A 16724-nucleotide genomic window follows, 5' to 3' on the forward strand; every position below is an offset into this window, starting at 1 on the left:
ACGTGCCTGTTCCATTCTCCTAATACTTTGATTTGCCCTTTCTTCAGTTTTTTGCTATTATATACCAGAAGCACATGATGCATAAACTTTAATTTTATTCCTCCAAAATTAACATGAAGGTTAAACTCTGTCTACTGACAACCCATTGAAAATCCAAGAGTGCGCCTATTCATAATAACTTCTTCAGGACAGAATTTTTTTTTTTTTAATCTCAGGTCTTGATTCCAGTACAGCAAATGGCTCTCAAATTTTAGAGAGAAGGTTAAGAATTACTAGAGAATTACTAGAGAGCCTGTTTAAAATACAGTCCCACCTCCCATCAACAATTTCACAATGGTTTCAGGCAAGGATTCCCAATGGCCACTAAAACTATTAGGTAAAAGGTTGTTAGAAAACAGGATATTGACACTTTATCAAAGTATTACCTCACAAGTTACTTACTGATTGCAAACAAGAAAATGGATGTTTACACAGAGAAATCTGGCAGTCAGAACCTTAACCAGGAGATAAATCTGTATCACTAGAAGCGGGATAAACCCGGTATCATGTGCCTACGGATATGATGCAAATATGAAGTAGGAAGCAATGCTTTTGACTAAAACATGTAGCCTGATTATAACCAAGGTACAACTTCAAGTACACCTAGAATACAGAGGGAAGATAACACATGGAGGAAACAATTTGGCAATCCAAAACGTGAACAACAAAAGAAGTGACCTAGACTTTGCAAAAGTCAACGTTGTGAGGGAAAATATTGTTAAGAGAATTGTTTCCGAGTTAAAGAAATATACAAGCAATGCATGAATTTTGATCAAATCTCTTTTTAGAGGTGGGAAAAAAACTATTAAAAGACACTGTTGGGGCCAACTGGGCAAATTTGAATATAAAGCAGCTATTAGATGATTTTATAGAATTACAGAATAATTATGGGATTACTATTAATTTTCTTAGATGGAATAATGATATGTAGCTATATAGAATTATTCTAATTATTTGTTATTTGAAGTAAGAAGAGGTAAAACCTCAGGATATATGTTAAACATACACACAGAGCTAAAACTATCTGTGTTAATTACGGAATCCAGGTGTTCAATATACTATTCCTACTATTCTCTATGCTTCGAAGTTTCCATAATAAATTAAGGCTAAGCTAAAACACATATTCCCTGGCCCAAAACCCTTGGGCTCTGACTCCTTAAGCCTATAGTAGATTCATAAATTCGCATTTTAACAAGCCCCAGACCTATCCTAATATAAGAGGTTCTGTGACCACTCTAAGAAACATGGCTCAGGAGAGAAAAGTGGAGTGTGTCTGCTCTGGAAGGGCCTCTCCTGCCCGCTTGATTTTAGGCAGGCTTCCCAAGCCATGGATTTGGTGTCTTCCTCACCTTTGCCATCTTTCTTCATGTTTCCAGTATATTTAATGCGGAATGAAAAGGGGCATAACGGTGAAACAGAACCTTTCTATTCCAGGTACTTGAGGACTCTAAGCGCATCCTACTAGGGTTATCAATAATTATCAGGTCTACCCCCTTTCCAAGAGTACTGGGAAGAAAACTGTTGTGTTTACCTTTCTGTGAACCGAATATTCATACTTCTTCCTAGAAATGAATGATGAACATACAGTCCCTGCTTCATAAATTGATGACTAAGATAAAACAATAGCTTTAGCTTCCTCACAATTAAAAAAAAAAGACAAAAATGTTGTATTTTAAACAAAAGTTATTTTAAAAACCACTCGTTTGATATTCCAGGATAAAAGTGATATACAAGAGACTTTGTTAGCAATATGTAAAATACCTTAGGATTTTGTGGTTTAAGGTACATTAAAAAAATGCAGTATACCAAGATCTAACCACATTAGACATACAGGAAAGAAAAATCTAAGGTTGAATTTTATGTAGAAATGTATTAGAGTCATTGTAACAATATTCACTGACTCCTCCAAGTAAATCCCATCTTTCCCAAAAATTCAATTTAAACCAAAAGCATTTATATCTTAATCTAAGAAGAAAAAAATAAATCAACTAGAATTATTTCTTAAAACAGTTCACAATTGACATGGAAGCTATCATTTAAAAAAAAAAGCACAAACACTAACCTTTCAAAGTTGAAGAATACATATCAAACAGTAAATTGCAGTAGGTGATTTTGATGTTCTTCCCCCCAAAAATAATAAATCTTGGTGAACCATTCATTAAAATGTCCAAAATCTATATAGCTTAGATATAAGCAATACTTTAGTTTAACAGTAAAAAGTTTTCAACAAAAGATTACCCAAAAAGCAATTTAAAATACTTTAATTTTAGCTGAAATTCCAAATTCACAAAATTAGCTCATAAACCAGCATACCAAGTTTTTCAGAAAGTCTAATCTACTATAAATTTTAACATTAACTAGGGATAGATATAAAATGCCTCAATAGGTGGCAAAGTGACTAAAAATAATGAGACTTTGTTTAATTTCCCAGTTCCTGGGAATCTATAGATTTTAAAAATTTTAAAATTGATGGGACCTTAAAGACAGATCATTTTAACTCCTTATTTGATAAATATGAGGAAACTAAGGACGAAATTCTTTTTGTAACTTTCAGAACAATAAATCTGATTTCTGAACTCCAACATTCCCTTTATACCATAAAATGTCCTGTGTTTTTGTTTTGTTTTGTTTTATATCTCCAACAGTGGTAAATAGTGGACTGTCTTCAGGCAAGAGCCAAAAGTCACTGAACTTTTTAAATGAGACTGTATTTTCGTGAGTTTTTAAAATTTTTAACTCTTTCAGAGCCAAACAAAAATATCCAGAATTTCTGACTAGAAGAAAGTAGGTAAATAGAACATCATGGGGAGTAAACTAAAGTTTTAGCCACACAATTGTTTGCAGAGAGCATACCATAAAGCAAACCAGTCCAGGGTGAAAATGGCAACATTTAAGACACGGTTTACTTCTTTTTACATCCCACAGAATCTTTCCAACAGTCCAGAATTTATTACATAAGCCTAACTAGTTGACTTTATGGATAAAGTTGCCAAAATCAAAGCAAATAACCTCAAGGCAGAAATGAACTGCTGGTGGTTTCTGACATGTGCCTACTAGATTTCTGCAATGCAAGACTTCTGTAATACAGATTTTGATGTTTTGTTTCTGGATCATTCTGGAAATAACTGTCCTTCATCACTAGTTGAAATTTTACTCAATGTATGCCATTTTTTCATCACCTTCCTTTAAAAATTCACCGTAAATATCAAGTTTTTACTGTTTCTGTTCACGCAAAAATGAGAAATAATCTTCAGAGATGCTCTCTTCATAGTCACACAGCTTTTTAGAAAAAAGCTCCTTGTCTAAATATAACTCTTCCACACTCATAGCTAATCATGTATTTCTATAATCTTTCCGATGGGGAAGGGAATAACTAGATGAAACTTTATGTTGTGAAATTTGTCCCATTTTTCCTTGATAGTATCAAAGGGCCTGGCCCATTACAAGATCATAAAATTATTATCCTACATTTTTTTAGTGCTTTTCCAGTTTAATATTTTACGCTTGCATCTTTCATTCTTTCAGAAGTTTTATTTATGTAAGGTAGAAATCAACTCTCCCGCCAATTGCATAGTCAGTTGCTTCAGTATCATTTGTTAAATAACCTTTTTTCCACTCACTAATTAAAAAATGCCACCTTTATTGTCTAAATTCCCACAAACCTGTCAATTTATTTCACTTTTTTCTGCTTCACTACCTAGTTGCTTAATTTCTATGCCAGAAGCACATTGTTCATTGTTCAAATTACTAACACTTTATAGCACATCCACTTTCTTATAAAGTAAGTTTCAATATTTTTGTTATTCAATGATTTTTTGACTACTCAAACACGTATTTTTGTCAGATCAACTTTTCTCAAGTTTCCCCTCAAAAAATCCCACTGAGTTTCTTTTGAACCAGAATTCCACTAGATTTATGAATACAATTTTAAAAAACAATATTTTTACAATATTGAGATTCCCACCCAGTAATAAGCAGATATATAATCTTTTTACACACACACACACACACACACACACACACACTCATACATGTATATAATCTTTTAATGTGGCTGTGACTAGTACCCTAGCGCCACAGGAGTCAATTTCTTAAATCACAAAATCTTAGACCTAGAGGGACATTACAGATCACTTAGTCTAACACCTCTTGTAATCCCAGTTATGTTTACCTCAAGCCTACTTAAGAGAATCATTTTAAAATTAAAATGAATACATCTTTTACATTTAACATAATCATAAAAGTACTATTTGAATCACATAAAAGGCAAAGAAGTGGGCTGCATTTATTGAAGACTGCTTTGAATTTAGGAATCCTTTTAGAATAAGATCCATACTTGGGCTCAAAGGAAAAAGCACTGAGACATACACTTGAGACAGCCTCAAGTACTTTTAGACACTCATGTTTCTGATAAAGTCGTTCTGTTATGGTGGTGTCCAGGAACCAAACTTCATTACCAAATCATCCCATTCCCAATTGTTCCATCATATGTATTAACAACACAAATCTAATAACACTCTCCAAATGGAACAGGTGTGAAACCCAATTCTCAAAGTGTTCCTCAAGCCTGGCTGCCAAACTGACCACCTGTGGAGCCTCTAAAAATAAGACTGGTTGGGTCCCATCTTGGGATTCTTCTTCAGCAGGTCCAGCAATGCTCGGGCATTTCTTTGTTTTTGTTTTGTTTTAAGTTGTAGTTGGTTCTATTCTCAGCCAGAGTTAAGAACCACTATTCTAAAATATTCAATAAGAACAAAGCCCATAACATACCAAGTATTCCAACATGGGATGGGGGTGAGGGGTGATTTAAAAAAGCATCTTTACCTCTTCACCCATCCAGCAATATTTGCTGCTGATTATATAGACAGCTATGTGTTGTACAATATTATCAGTCTAGAGACAGAAAAAAAAAGCTAAAACAAAGCTTTAGACTGTTCACAGATTGATGATGCCATTATGATACTTGAAATGCCTTTTTCGTTTTTCTCCCTTGAAGGCAAACCTCCACTCCATCTCATCTCTCAAGATAAAAGAAAGATAACATTCACTTTAAAAATCACAAGTACCACTAAGATTTTAAATTCCCCTTCACTTTGTAAAGTAGAAGGGGAAAACACACTCTTAAAAATATAAATAAAAGGGAGATTAATGATTTGGCTATGACATCACAACATTAGATGAAATTTCAAAGACCAGTCAGTCGCTTCTTGACTGCAGAGAACCACCAACACACTAAGCAGCCGCCTCTAAAGGTAGCGCAAGAGCGAAGAAAGGCCGATAGGCTGAAGGAAAAAACTTACATACAACAATGTAATATGCAAACTATATCAAACTGTTCCTAAAGTCTAACCCTCCAAGAAAACGATCTCACTTTCTAACAACACAGTACTAAACTGAAGCCCCACATGACTCATATTCCTCAGGAGTGATTCACATACCTGCTCCCCTGGGAAAAGCACCTGAAAAATAGAGCACATAAAGCTAGGTACACAGTAAGTTACTGTGAAGTAATTAGTGAGGGCAAAGGATGAATTAAATAGACCTTCATCACTCAAGGGCTCTACCACAGGAGGTTCGTGAAACAAAATCATCCCATAGACTACTCTTTCATGCTCCAATTCTGGCCCAGCCATAAATATTTTCCTACATTCTGTAAAGCCATTTGGTGCCAGAGATGTCAAGTACTTTTCATTTTGACAAGAAAGGCAACATGCATAAAAGTTTACCACCTTATCATCAAAGGAAACTAAATTTTCTTAAATAAGCACTGCACTGTGCTTTCTTCAAGCAAAAGTCAAATAATTTTACGTTTTAAAAAACAGCATGTGAAGAGACAGGTATTCATGGTTTAATGGAATCTGTTTTGACAATGCACAATTTCACCAACATCTTTTCTCAGAAATGTGGCCCACATCAGTGATGTGATTCCTAGACCCTAACTAGTATCATGTGACCACATGAAATAGCAAATTTAAGTAACAAATATGATTAAGGGAACAACTGTAACCCCAAAAGATCTGCAATAAAAACTGAGATGATGTATGTTTATACACACTGACAACTGTTTGCCAAGAGATTAAAACAAGAAAAGAATAAAAACCTTTCTCCAAATCTTTTACCTATGAATGATTTCTGTGTAAGCCACATGCCTAACAGGTATTAAAGAACAAACCCTGCTCCTGGAGTATTTCAAGCAAAACTAGTTTAACGAAAAAAAAAAATGAAAATGAAAAAATACAATCTTTCCTCAGTAAATATTTCTTTTGAAGTATAGCTATGTTGGAATAAATAAGTTAGCTGAATTAACATGTCTTTTAATGGTATACTTTTAAAAGTTAATGAAATATTTAGACATATATTCTAATCTTTAAAAGAGACAAATAATTTAAACATTAAAAAAAAAATCACAGGACATGTATTTTTTTTTTTCTTTTTTTTTCCCCAGCTGTAGACCTTGAAAGTTCAGTGAAGATCCGGGAAAATAAGACACCATGCTCTTTCACACAGCTATAAAAGCTACATTTACACTTAAAATGTACCTTTCAGTTTGTTCCAAACTGGACTTCTACTTTGCCCAACTACAATTAAGATTTAGGTCAATGGGGGGGAAATCATTCTCCCTAAAAATTTTGAGATTCTGAACTCCAATTTCATTATGTCCCAAAAGCTTACTTCTAATAGTGAGGATGGATTACATTAGAATTCTCTCAGCAATTTTAACTTGACACCAAGATTTTGCTTGTCCACACTTACAGAAGTCTAAGACATGGATAGACATAGGTGACTTCAGTTTGTTCAGTAGAAGCCTAGGTAGTTATTAAACACATGCCGTTAAATTTTACTAGTATTTCAAAATCTTTCTCTTCCCCATACTTTTCGACCCTCTCCCTCCTTCATTTCTTTATGCCTTATCAAACTGCAAGAAAAAAAGGTATCCCCAATATCAAACACACTACCTTTGATTCAGTATGAATTTGAGCATTTAGGGGTGTTTCTAGTTTAGATTTCAAATTCAAAACGTATTTCAAAATTTTACTTGACCCAAGCTGTGCTCATAAGAACTAAAAGTTAGTCAGTCATCATTTATTTTTCTATTTTATTCCCCCCTGTTCTTATAAACTTATCATCAGGAAGCAAACCTCTGCAGATAAAAACAGACAGGAAAAAAGGTTGCTTGGTTCAATCTAGAAACACCAGTAAACATCCCTAGGAGGAGCAAGAAAAGCAAGAACCATTCACAGGTTCCCTATCAATAATTTCCATGTAAATTCTGTAGGACACAGTTCTTGCATTCACTTTCAGAATTACATTTAATTTGATCCCATGCTTTCTGAAACTTTTTTTTTGAATTCTCAATAGAGATCTGGACAAACAATTCAAAAGACAATGAACTTTATTTCAGTTAACCTGAGTAATCTCAGTTAACAGAAATACTGAGCACCTAAAATTTCCTGCTAGGTGGAGGAGTCAGGGTAGTCAAGGCAAAATGTCTTCTCACAGAAGCAACGTACCTGAAGAGCTCTGTATAATTTATCTTCAGGAAGATTTTTTTCTTTTGCAAATACTGTTGCCTACAACTGTTTCCAGAATACACTTAAGTTGGAGGGCACAGATTTACCAATGGTTTTAATGGGACCATTTCCTTAGTTCAGCCACTTAAGGCTGGTGGCAAAAAGAACATCTGCCAGTGGTGTTTGAGGGATTCACCTGACACACGGAAACTGTACAAAAGGGGGAAAGAAAGGGCCGCAGGGCCAAGCGTGGGCCTTTTGTAAACATAAATCACCTACACACTGTCCTGGCTACCAAAAACAAGGTTCCACCAGATTAGGTGTCCAGGTGGCTAATTGATTTTCTGGAGGTCGGAGTTAAAAACAAACGCTTACACCCATCAGATACTATATAATTTTACTTGTCACCAAGAAAAGGACACGTCTAATCCAGCAAAAAAAAAAGTCATTTTTCCTTCAAGGAGGGCAGCGGTTTGGAGTCATTTGCAGGGGATGGGATTGCAGGAAGGGGGGGAGGGGGCGTGGAATAAAGGAGTGCTAAAAGGAGAGGCAGCGAGGGGTTTTGCACAAGGCTCCACACAAGCCACTGCGGAGAGAAGACGGGGGAAGAGGGGAAGATGTCTCACCGGGGGACAAAACCGAGTGCAAACGGGTTGGAAGAAGGAAGGTTCCCCCCCTCCCTCCAGGAGGCGAGCTGAGGTGCAGATAAAAAGCGCTAGCGGCTGGGTACCTTGGGATACAGGGGAAAGGGACAACCGGAACACAGAGGTCTACAGAGATGGAGGGGAGGGCAAGACTGAGGCAGGGTCTCCGCTAAGTGTGAACCAGGGACGAAGACGAACAGCGGTCCTTGGGCCTCCCTGGGCCAAAAGGCGTGGCCAGGGATCCAGATCAAATGATGGTCTTTTTGAGACGCCCAGGGAAGTGCGCGGCGAACCCCTCCTTCAAGACCCCGGGCCCGGCCCGTCCGAGGGGCCCACCTGCGAGTCACCTCCAGGGCGGAGCACGCCCGGGAGGGCTCCGGCCTCGCCCGCGGGGCCCTCCGCAGGGCCGCCGGCCCGGCCCCCGCCCCCACCCCCGCAGTGCTCTTACCTCCACACCTGCCCCATCTGCAGCAGGTGGATGACCGACTGCCAGATCCACACGGAGAGGCGGCACAGGCGCTGCGCCCCCGGCGTGGCCGTGCCCACCGCGCCCGGGCCGCCGCGGGCCGCCCCGTGGCCGTAGCCGGCCCCCATCATGGGGGGGCCCCGGCTGCTGAGCCCCTCCACGGCGCCCAGCCCGCCGCCCGTGTAGTCCTGCACGAACCAGCGGAAGCTCAGGCTCTGCACCAGCAGCGACGGCACCAGCACGAAGAAGAGGGTCAGCCCGAAGTAGCCGTAGTCCCCCTTGCGGTAGTAGTCGAGGGCCAGCCACAGGTCGGTGCCCACGTCCCCGAAGAAGACCAGCAGCGCCAGCACAATCCACAGGCAGTCGAGCCACGGCCGCTCCACCTGCGGCGGCGGCGGCTGCGGCCGCGCGGCCGAGGGCGTCGGGGGGTGGCGGTCGGCGCCGGCGGCCCCGGGCGGTTGCAGCGGCTGGTCCCCCCCGTCGGCGGCGGCGGCGCTGCGGCGCGGCTTCTTGCCCAAGAGGGAGCGCAGGCAGGCGGAGCGGCAGCCCCAGTAGCACGAGGAGGTGTTGCAGCAGTGGCAAATGTGCAGCGAGCTGCTCTCGCCGGGCTCGCTGCCGTCGCCGCCGCCGCCGCAGCCGCCTCCCCCGGGCTCCCCGTCCTCCTCGCCGCCGCTGCCCACCGCCTCGTCCAGGTTGTGCAGCTGGGCGAAGCCCACCCCCACGCCACCGCCATCGGATTTCGCCGCCATCTTGACTCTCTTCCCAGCTCCGGAGGTTGGGGGGGGAGGGACGGGTGGGGGGGGGGAAGAAGGCAGGGAACGGGGAGGGGGGGAAACGAATGGAGAGGAAGGGGGGCGGGGAGGAAGCGGGGGAGCAAACGAACGAGGGGGGAGTGGGCCAGGGAACCCCCTCCGCTTCCGGGTAGTTGGCGTCACTTCCGGGCGAGCCCCCCAATCGCACGGCGCCCGCAGCTCCCCAGCCCTACCCTCCCGGCCAAGATGGCCGCCCTCCTGTGCCTCAGCTGCTGGGCGGGGGGCCGGGGGGTTCTCCCCGCCAGGGCTCCCCTTCCCCTCTTCCGTTGACCCCGAAACCCATCAGGTTGACCCCTCGGCGTTTCTGAATCCCGCTGGGCCGAGTGAGGCGGTCCAAAGTGATCCCTGGAGGGGGCAGTGCCAGACGTTTTGGGGTCCCCTTCCTCAGCGTCGCAACTCAGCTTTCCTCCTGGAGAAACGCCCCCTAACACCCTGCCGGCTGCTGGTGGAGGGGCGGGACCTCTGGGGGAAGGGGCGGAGCTAGTGCAAAGCAGGTGATTATGTGTCACTTCCGGGAGATAGGATGACCTCATTGTGTAGTTAGACAACCCCCCCATCAAAATGGCTGTAGCTCACCTCTTTGCCTGTTTTCTTCTTTTAAGAATCTCTCTTATTCTTTTATGGTAAGGGTCTTAAGAAATTACATAATTCAGTTTAGATTCCCACACAAAACTTACTCATTCTTACTTCTATTTAGACACCTCCCTCCTTTTTTACCTCTGTTGATCCCCTGATTATCTTGTCACTGACAACTTGACCATCTTTTGTAACAAAGTTTCCACCATTCCCTTAAGAAAACTCCAGGCAAAATCCAGTTAAAATCTGCCTGATAGCGTCTTAAATGTTGGAGCAAAGATTGAATTGGCATATTGTGACCTTGAGTGTATCATCTTCACCACTGAAAAGTGTATCTACCAATTTTTTTTAAGTATGCAATTTTAAAATTCTGTGACCTTAATTTGGAAAATTCAGAATTAGCCAGGGGTTAAACTTTCGTAATTACTTGTTCAGGCTATTTGAATGTGTGAAGATGGCTACTTTTAGAATTTGGGGAGAGCGGGGTGAAAGTCTCTGTGAGTAAACATAGTTCTAAATAAGTGAAAATGTTATCAGTGTGCTATATCATTAAGATAGGTGCAGGGTACACTACTAACAAATTACAAAAGTGAAGCAGCACTGAATGGATTTGAATTACAATGATCTTCCAGTGAAATATATTTGAAACTGAATAGAGCAAGCTACATGGTTAGAGTTGTTCCTGATCAAGTGAAAGGAACATTTTCAAGTTAAAAAAGAAAAAAAATATTTAAACCCTGCATTTTCTCATGGACCTCCCTAGATTTTTGTACTTATTTTTCTGATTCTGTCTACCATTCCCTTCATTTAAACCTTTTAATGATGCTAATAACTTTCTTTGGAATGCTGAGGACAAATTAGGTAATGTTTGTATGGCATTGAACCTCTGTGAAAGAAAACTGCCTTTGAAATGATCAGTATTGTTATTTTGAGGTATATGATATTTAGCACTATAGCACTTAGTTAAATTTTGGGGGTAGCAAGGCAAGACGAGCCTTCCTCATTTTAGGACACAACTTTACATGAGTATTTTTGTCAAGATAAAACCTGTAAAGACTACAAAAAGTACACATAGATAATTTTTACTCCAGACTTTGTATATATGTGGGGGATTTCAAAAACCTACCTTTGGAAACAAGTCACATAGCTGTATCCTTTTATTTCATACTATGATTTAAGCCTCTTTGTTCCTATGGTAGTAAAAGAGCCAGCAGGTAAGGATTATTGCTGCATGTAAATAGGATTCTGCTTCTTTCTTTACTGAATTTGAATTAATAGCACTTTTAAAAAGATGGCCTAAATGTAGACTAGGATTGCACAGGTTTGGATCCCAGTTCCACTAAAATAACGTGAGTAACGTGAGCAAGAGAGTTAACTTCTTAAACCTTGATTTCTTCCATTATGTAATGGGAATAATAATAGGGCCACCTTTGAAAAATTGTTGGGAATATTAAAGGTGGTCTTCCATTCAAAGCTCTCAACACGATACCTGACTTACTTAAGCAAAAATAAATGTAAGCAATAAACCCATTATTGTTGTTAGTATTAGTATTGTTATTGTTATTATGTTTGCATAGTACCAACATATAGTTACTTAAATTCTGTCATTCAGTAGATTTGGTATCTCTAATAAATGAAAGCATTTTTAAATACATCTAGGAAATAGATACATTTAATTTGTGTTTTTAAATATATTTCCTCTATTTAAGCCTATGATGCTATGAAATGGGAATTTTTAAAAAGTGGGCAGCAATGGCATATTTATGATTCCTATTTTTCTGTGCCTTGAAAGAACATAATCTACTAGTGAAATTAGCTAAGTAAATTACACTCACTATATAAGGCTGACAAATGAGACTGAGTCAAAAGAGTTCCACAATTGAAGTTTGAAGTAGATTTATAGGATTCGCAGACTGTCAAGTGATTTCAACTTTACACTTGCTGTTTCAACAGTTTTATCATTCTGCATTATTTGGTAGTGATACACTGTAGAACTCAGTAGGTTCTAAAATTAAAATTAGTAATAATGATAATAAAATAATCATGAGACTAACTGAAAGGTTAACATGAATTTGAACTGTGCTATGAATGGGACTTTTTCTTACCTAGAATTTGGGGGCAATTAGGTGTTTTAAGTAAGTCCAGCACTTAGCACAGTGCTGAAACACAGCATGAACATTCAGTAAATATTGGTTAAATTAATTAATTATATTAATTTTCCAGATAACTGAAATTTACCTTTTAAAGTGTCCCCTAAAATTGTATTTTACATTTTGTGATGTGAATCTTCATAAAATTCATTGATGTATTATAGACATATCTCAATTCTTTAGTGAGGGGGGAGGGATTAATGAAAAGAAATTCATTCTCAGTCTGACTTATTTCACTGAGCATAATATTCTCTCGGTCCATTCATGTTGTTGCAAATGGTAAGATTTCATTATTTTTTATGGCCAACTAATATTCCATTATATAAATGTACCACAATTTCTTTATTCAATCATCAGTTGATGGGCTTGTCAGTTGTTTCCATATCTTGGCTATTGTGGATAGTACTGCAGTAAACATAGGGGTGCACATATTTTTTCAAATTAGTGTTTTGGATTTTTTGGATAAATAACCAGGAGTGGAATTGCTGGGTCATAAGGTAGTTCTATTTTTAATTTTTTGCGGAACCTCCATACTGTTTTCCATAGTGGCTGCACCAATATGCCATCCCACCAACAGTGCATGAGAGTCATTCCCTTTTTTCCACATCCTCTCCCACACTTGTTGTTTGTTGACCAATACCAGATGATCTCACTTATATGTGGAATAAATATACAAAATAAATGAGCAAACAAAACAGAAATAGACTCAGAGATACAGAGAAAAAACTGATAGTTGCTAGATGGGAGGGGCAATGGGGAGAAGGTGAAGGGATTAGAAAGTACAAATTGGTAGTCACAAAATAGTCATGGGGATATGAAATAGAGTATGGGGAATGTAATCAATAATGTTGTAAAGATTACGTAGGGTGCCAGATAGTTACTGGACTTATCAGGGGGATCACTTCATAGACTGTGTAGATGCCTGATACACCTGAAGGTGAAGTAGAATACTATTGAATGTCAACTATAATTAAATAAATAAATATATATATATATATATATATATATACACATATATATATATATATATATATATATATATATATATATATATATATATGGTTATGGGATGTAGAGTACAGCATAGGGAATATAGTGAAGGTATTGTAACAGCTATATATGATGTCAGAGGGGTGGTAGATTTATCACTTTGTAAGGGGTGTAAATGTCTAATCATTATGTTTTGTACACCTGAAACTAATTTTAAATTTTTTTAGAAAATAAAAAGAAATTCATTGCCCAAAGTTCTGTTTTCTTAACAGCACACCAGGTAAGCCTTTCCTGATGACTTGACCTTAAGGTAGCCTCATGTTAAGAGGCTCTCACTATGAGCCTACTAAGGAGCCACCCCAGGCCTACTGGATACTTTTATTGTTCTTGCTGTTTCTAAAGAACAATCTTTATAAAATCTCTGCTTTTCATAGTTCAGTCAGTTACAACTTTGACTCCCATTACTTACACCCGAATATAGTCTGGGAAGCCAAACCACAAAGCATGTTGGAATTCCATGTAAAATAATAGTAAGTAGATTTTCAGAGCCTCTTCTACGAGCAAAGTAAGATAGATTTCATATATGGAAATTGTGGCATGCATTTTGGCTGTTTAGAGAGATATTTGGGGTTTTTCTTCCCAATTCTCTGCTATTTTCAGAAAGGCAGAGAGGGGAAAGTTAGTGTTGGATGCTATTATGTATTAGATACTGTCCCAAATTTATTTCATTTAATCTTACAACAGTCCAAAAAGGCTTGGGGATTAGTATCCCCACGTCCGTTGTCTAAAAAACAGCCTTGAGTCTGCCAAATGACTTTACCCAAAGTCACACCCATGGAAGATAGGGTAGCCATGGATTAGAATCTAAGCAGGTTTAATTCCAAAGTCTATACCATTGTCCTGGGCCAAACAGTTATTGGCCCCTAGAAATGAAGTCAGTGTTACTCTATTAGTCCCTGGAGATATCCTCTTATGATGCTGATACACATCTAAGAAACAGAACACTTGAATTCCAACATGGGGATCTGCCCCAGCAAAAGCATTACAAGGGGACTTCCTCATACATTCTTCACAAGATTTTCCTAATTTGAGCCTGGGTAAAGCCTCAAAACCAGCAGTGGATGTCATCCTTATCAATTCTATTCCTTGAATCTCACTGACTTCTATAGAAATAGGACTTCTTTGAGCACTGCAGAGTAAGCTCATAGAATGCATTATCCCTAGAAGTTCCATTTCTATATTTGATGTTAAGAATTGAAATTTCAGCAAGCACTCTCATACATTCCTGCTGGAGTTAAAATGGTACAATCTCTATGGGAGGGAATTTGGTACTACCTGTCAAAATTATAAATGTATGCAATCACCCTCCGAGACAGCAGTCCCTCTTATGGGAATTTATAAATATGCACATGTGAAAAGTTACATGTGGTCAAGGTTATTCACGTATCATTGTTTATAATAGCAAGAAAAAAAAGTAGAGGAGAAAAAAAAGTGTCAATCCAAAGGGAGACTAAATTGTGGCACATCCACATGACAGAATACCATACAGTGATATTGAAAATTTATAGTTTTGTCTTTAATGATTTAGAAAGAGTTGCAGGATAATTTGTTATACAAAAAGAGCAAGGTGCAAAACATAGAGCATGCTACATTTTCTGTAAGAAATGGGGAGGGATAAGGTTACCTATTTGCTTATATTTGCATAAAGCAGCTCAGGAAAGATACCCAAGAAACAAAGTGATTACCTATAGTGTGGTAGTAGTGGTGGGGGGAAAATGATACGAATGGGGGTAAGGATGGAAGAAAGGCAATTACTGTTTGAAGGAGGTTGTTTTCAGGGGGAAGAGGAATGTGCAAGAGGTGCAGAGATAGGAATGTAGGGGTCAGACACATCTGTATTTCTTTCTGGACAGTAACACCACTAAGAAGTATTTTGTAAAGGTCTTTTTCTCTTAAGAACTCTGACATCTGTTAATTAACTTAAACCCTTCTTGGACTTCCTTGTATTTTTTATCTACTATGTTGTCTTAGTAAGGATAATGAGCTCCAATGAGTTAACTCCCCAAAGGTAGAGGACAGTGTAAGTTCATCATACCTACACTTATGTGAAATCAACTATTCATGCTCAACCAAAAGAAAACGAAAAGCAAGCAATAACAAATCAAATCATACAGGCCATTTGAGAGGAGTATATTCACCTCTTTTTTCTAAATAAAAGTTTTTGTTTTTTTAATTACAGGAGGTAAGGTTTGTCCTTAAGTCACAGCTCTATCATTAGCCATAGGATTTTGAGCAAGGTACTTTTTTATTTAAGCCTCAGTTCCTCGACCATAAAAATTGGGAGAATAAAATTTATCTTGTGGTGGGATTTGTAGAGGTCCAATGAAATAATGTGTATAAAAAGTATCTACAACTGAATAAGTGGTCGATGCTGGCCCTTCCCTGCCTCATGTTGCCAGATCTTATGAAAGTCTTTCCCATTCCCAAACCCCTGGTCCATTAATTTACACCGCATTTTTTTCCTGGTTTTCCAGTACTGTGTGGTTAAGTAATTGTGTAGGCTTCTGGTGGACTTTGCCTTTCATACTGGACGTTGTGTGATGGAACAAGTGGTCACACAGCCCTGAACCTGAATTCTCTGCTCAGCCCCTTACTATGTCATCTGAGCACGTTACCTCAGCCCTCAGATATATTTTCCTGTTGTGTAAAATAATGAGCATACTGTTCCCCCCTCAAGCTTAATGTGATATCAGTCAATGCCTGGTATACAGTGGAGGCTAAATAAATATTAGTTCCCCCTAGTCACTCCCTATACTTGTTTCCGATTGCTGCTATAACAAAGTAACATAAACTTAGTGGCTTAGAACAATACTAATGTATTATCCTACAGTTCTGGAGGCCAGAAGTTTAAAATGGGTCTCAGTGTGTGTCCCGTTGTCAGCAGATCCTCCTGGAGCCTCTCTGGGAGAGTTTCTTTCCTTGCCTTTTCTAGATCTACAGGCTGCCTGCTTTCCTTGGTTCAGATCCCTCTTCCACCTTCAAAACCAACAATTGCTTCACTTCTGCTTCTGTCATCACATCTCCGTTTCCAACTTTGACTCTCCTTTTTCTGTTTCCCTTATAAAAATGCAGATAATCTCCCTATGTCAAAATACTTATTTTAATTACACATGCAATTTCTCTTGCCATGGAAAGTAATATATTCACAGATTCCAGGGATTAGGATGTGGCCGTATTCAGGGGCTGTTACTCTGTCTACCACTCCCTTTAACTTCTTCCTGATGTGCAAACCTGAGCTCATCATTCCTGGCCCTCAAATTGACTCTATCCTCCAATTTTCTTATTATCTCACTTACCCATCCCAGACATCTAGTCAATGACTCACTACAATCCCCAAGACCGGTGATCCAGAATGAATTTAAAGGGCATTTTGTGTGCAACTCCCATGTCATAGATGAGAAAGAGAAAGCTAAACATAGAAGACATTTATTTAAGGTCACACTAGTTCACATTAACTCAAGGATTACGGCTTAAAT

General features: G+C 39.2%; 1 protein-coding gene across 1 annotated transcript in view; it reads right to left on the minus strand.

Moving 5' to 3' along the window:
• Window positions 1–9409, minus strand: part of XKR6 (XK related 6) — a gene marked incomplete at its 5' end in the record, with an annotated part of 252241 nt that extends 242832 nt beyond the window's left edge. The window contains one exon of the mRNA XM_081077643.1: window positions 8643–9409. Coding sequence (XP_080933769.1) covers window positions 8643–9409 — 767 coding nt within the window. The remainder of the gene's footprint in view (window positions 1–8642) is intronic.
• Between the last annotated feature and the right edge of the window lie 7315 nt (window positions 9410–16724).

This window comes from Rhinolophus hipposideros, assembly GCF_964194185.1.
Source record: "Rhinolophus hipposideros genome assembly, chromosome: 16".
Classification (NCBI taxonomy): Eukaryota; Metazoa; Chordata; class Mammalia; order Chiroptera; family Rhinolophidae; genus Rhinolophus; species Rhinolophus hipposideros.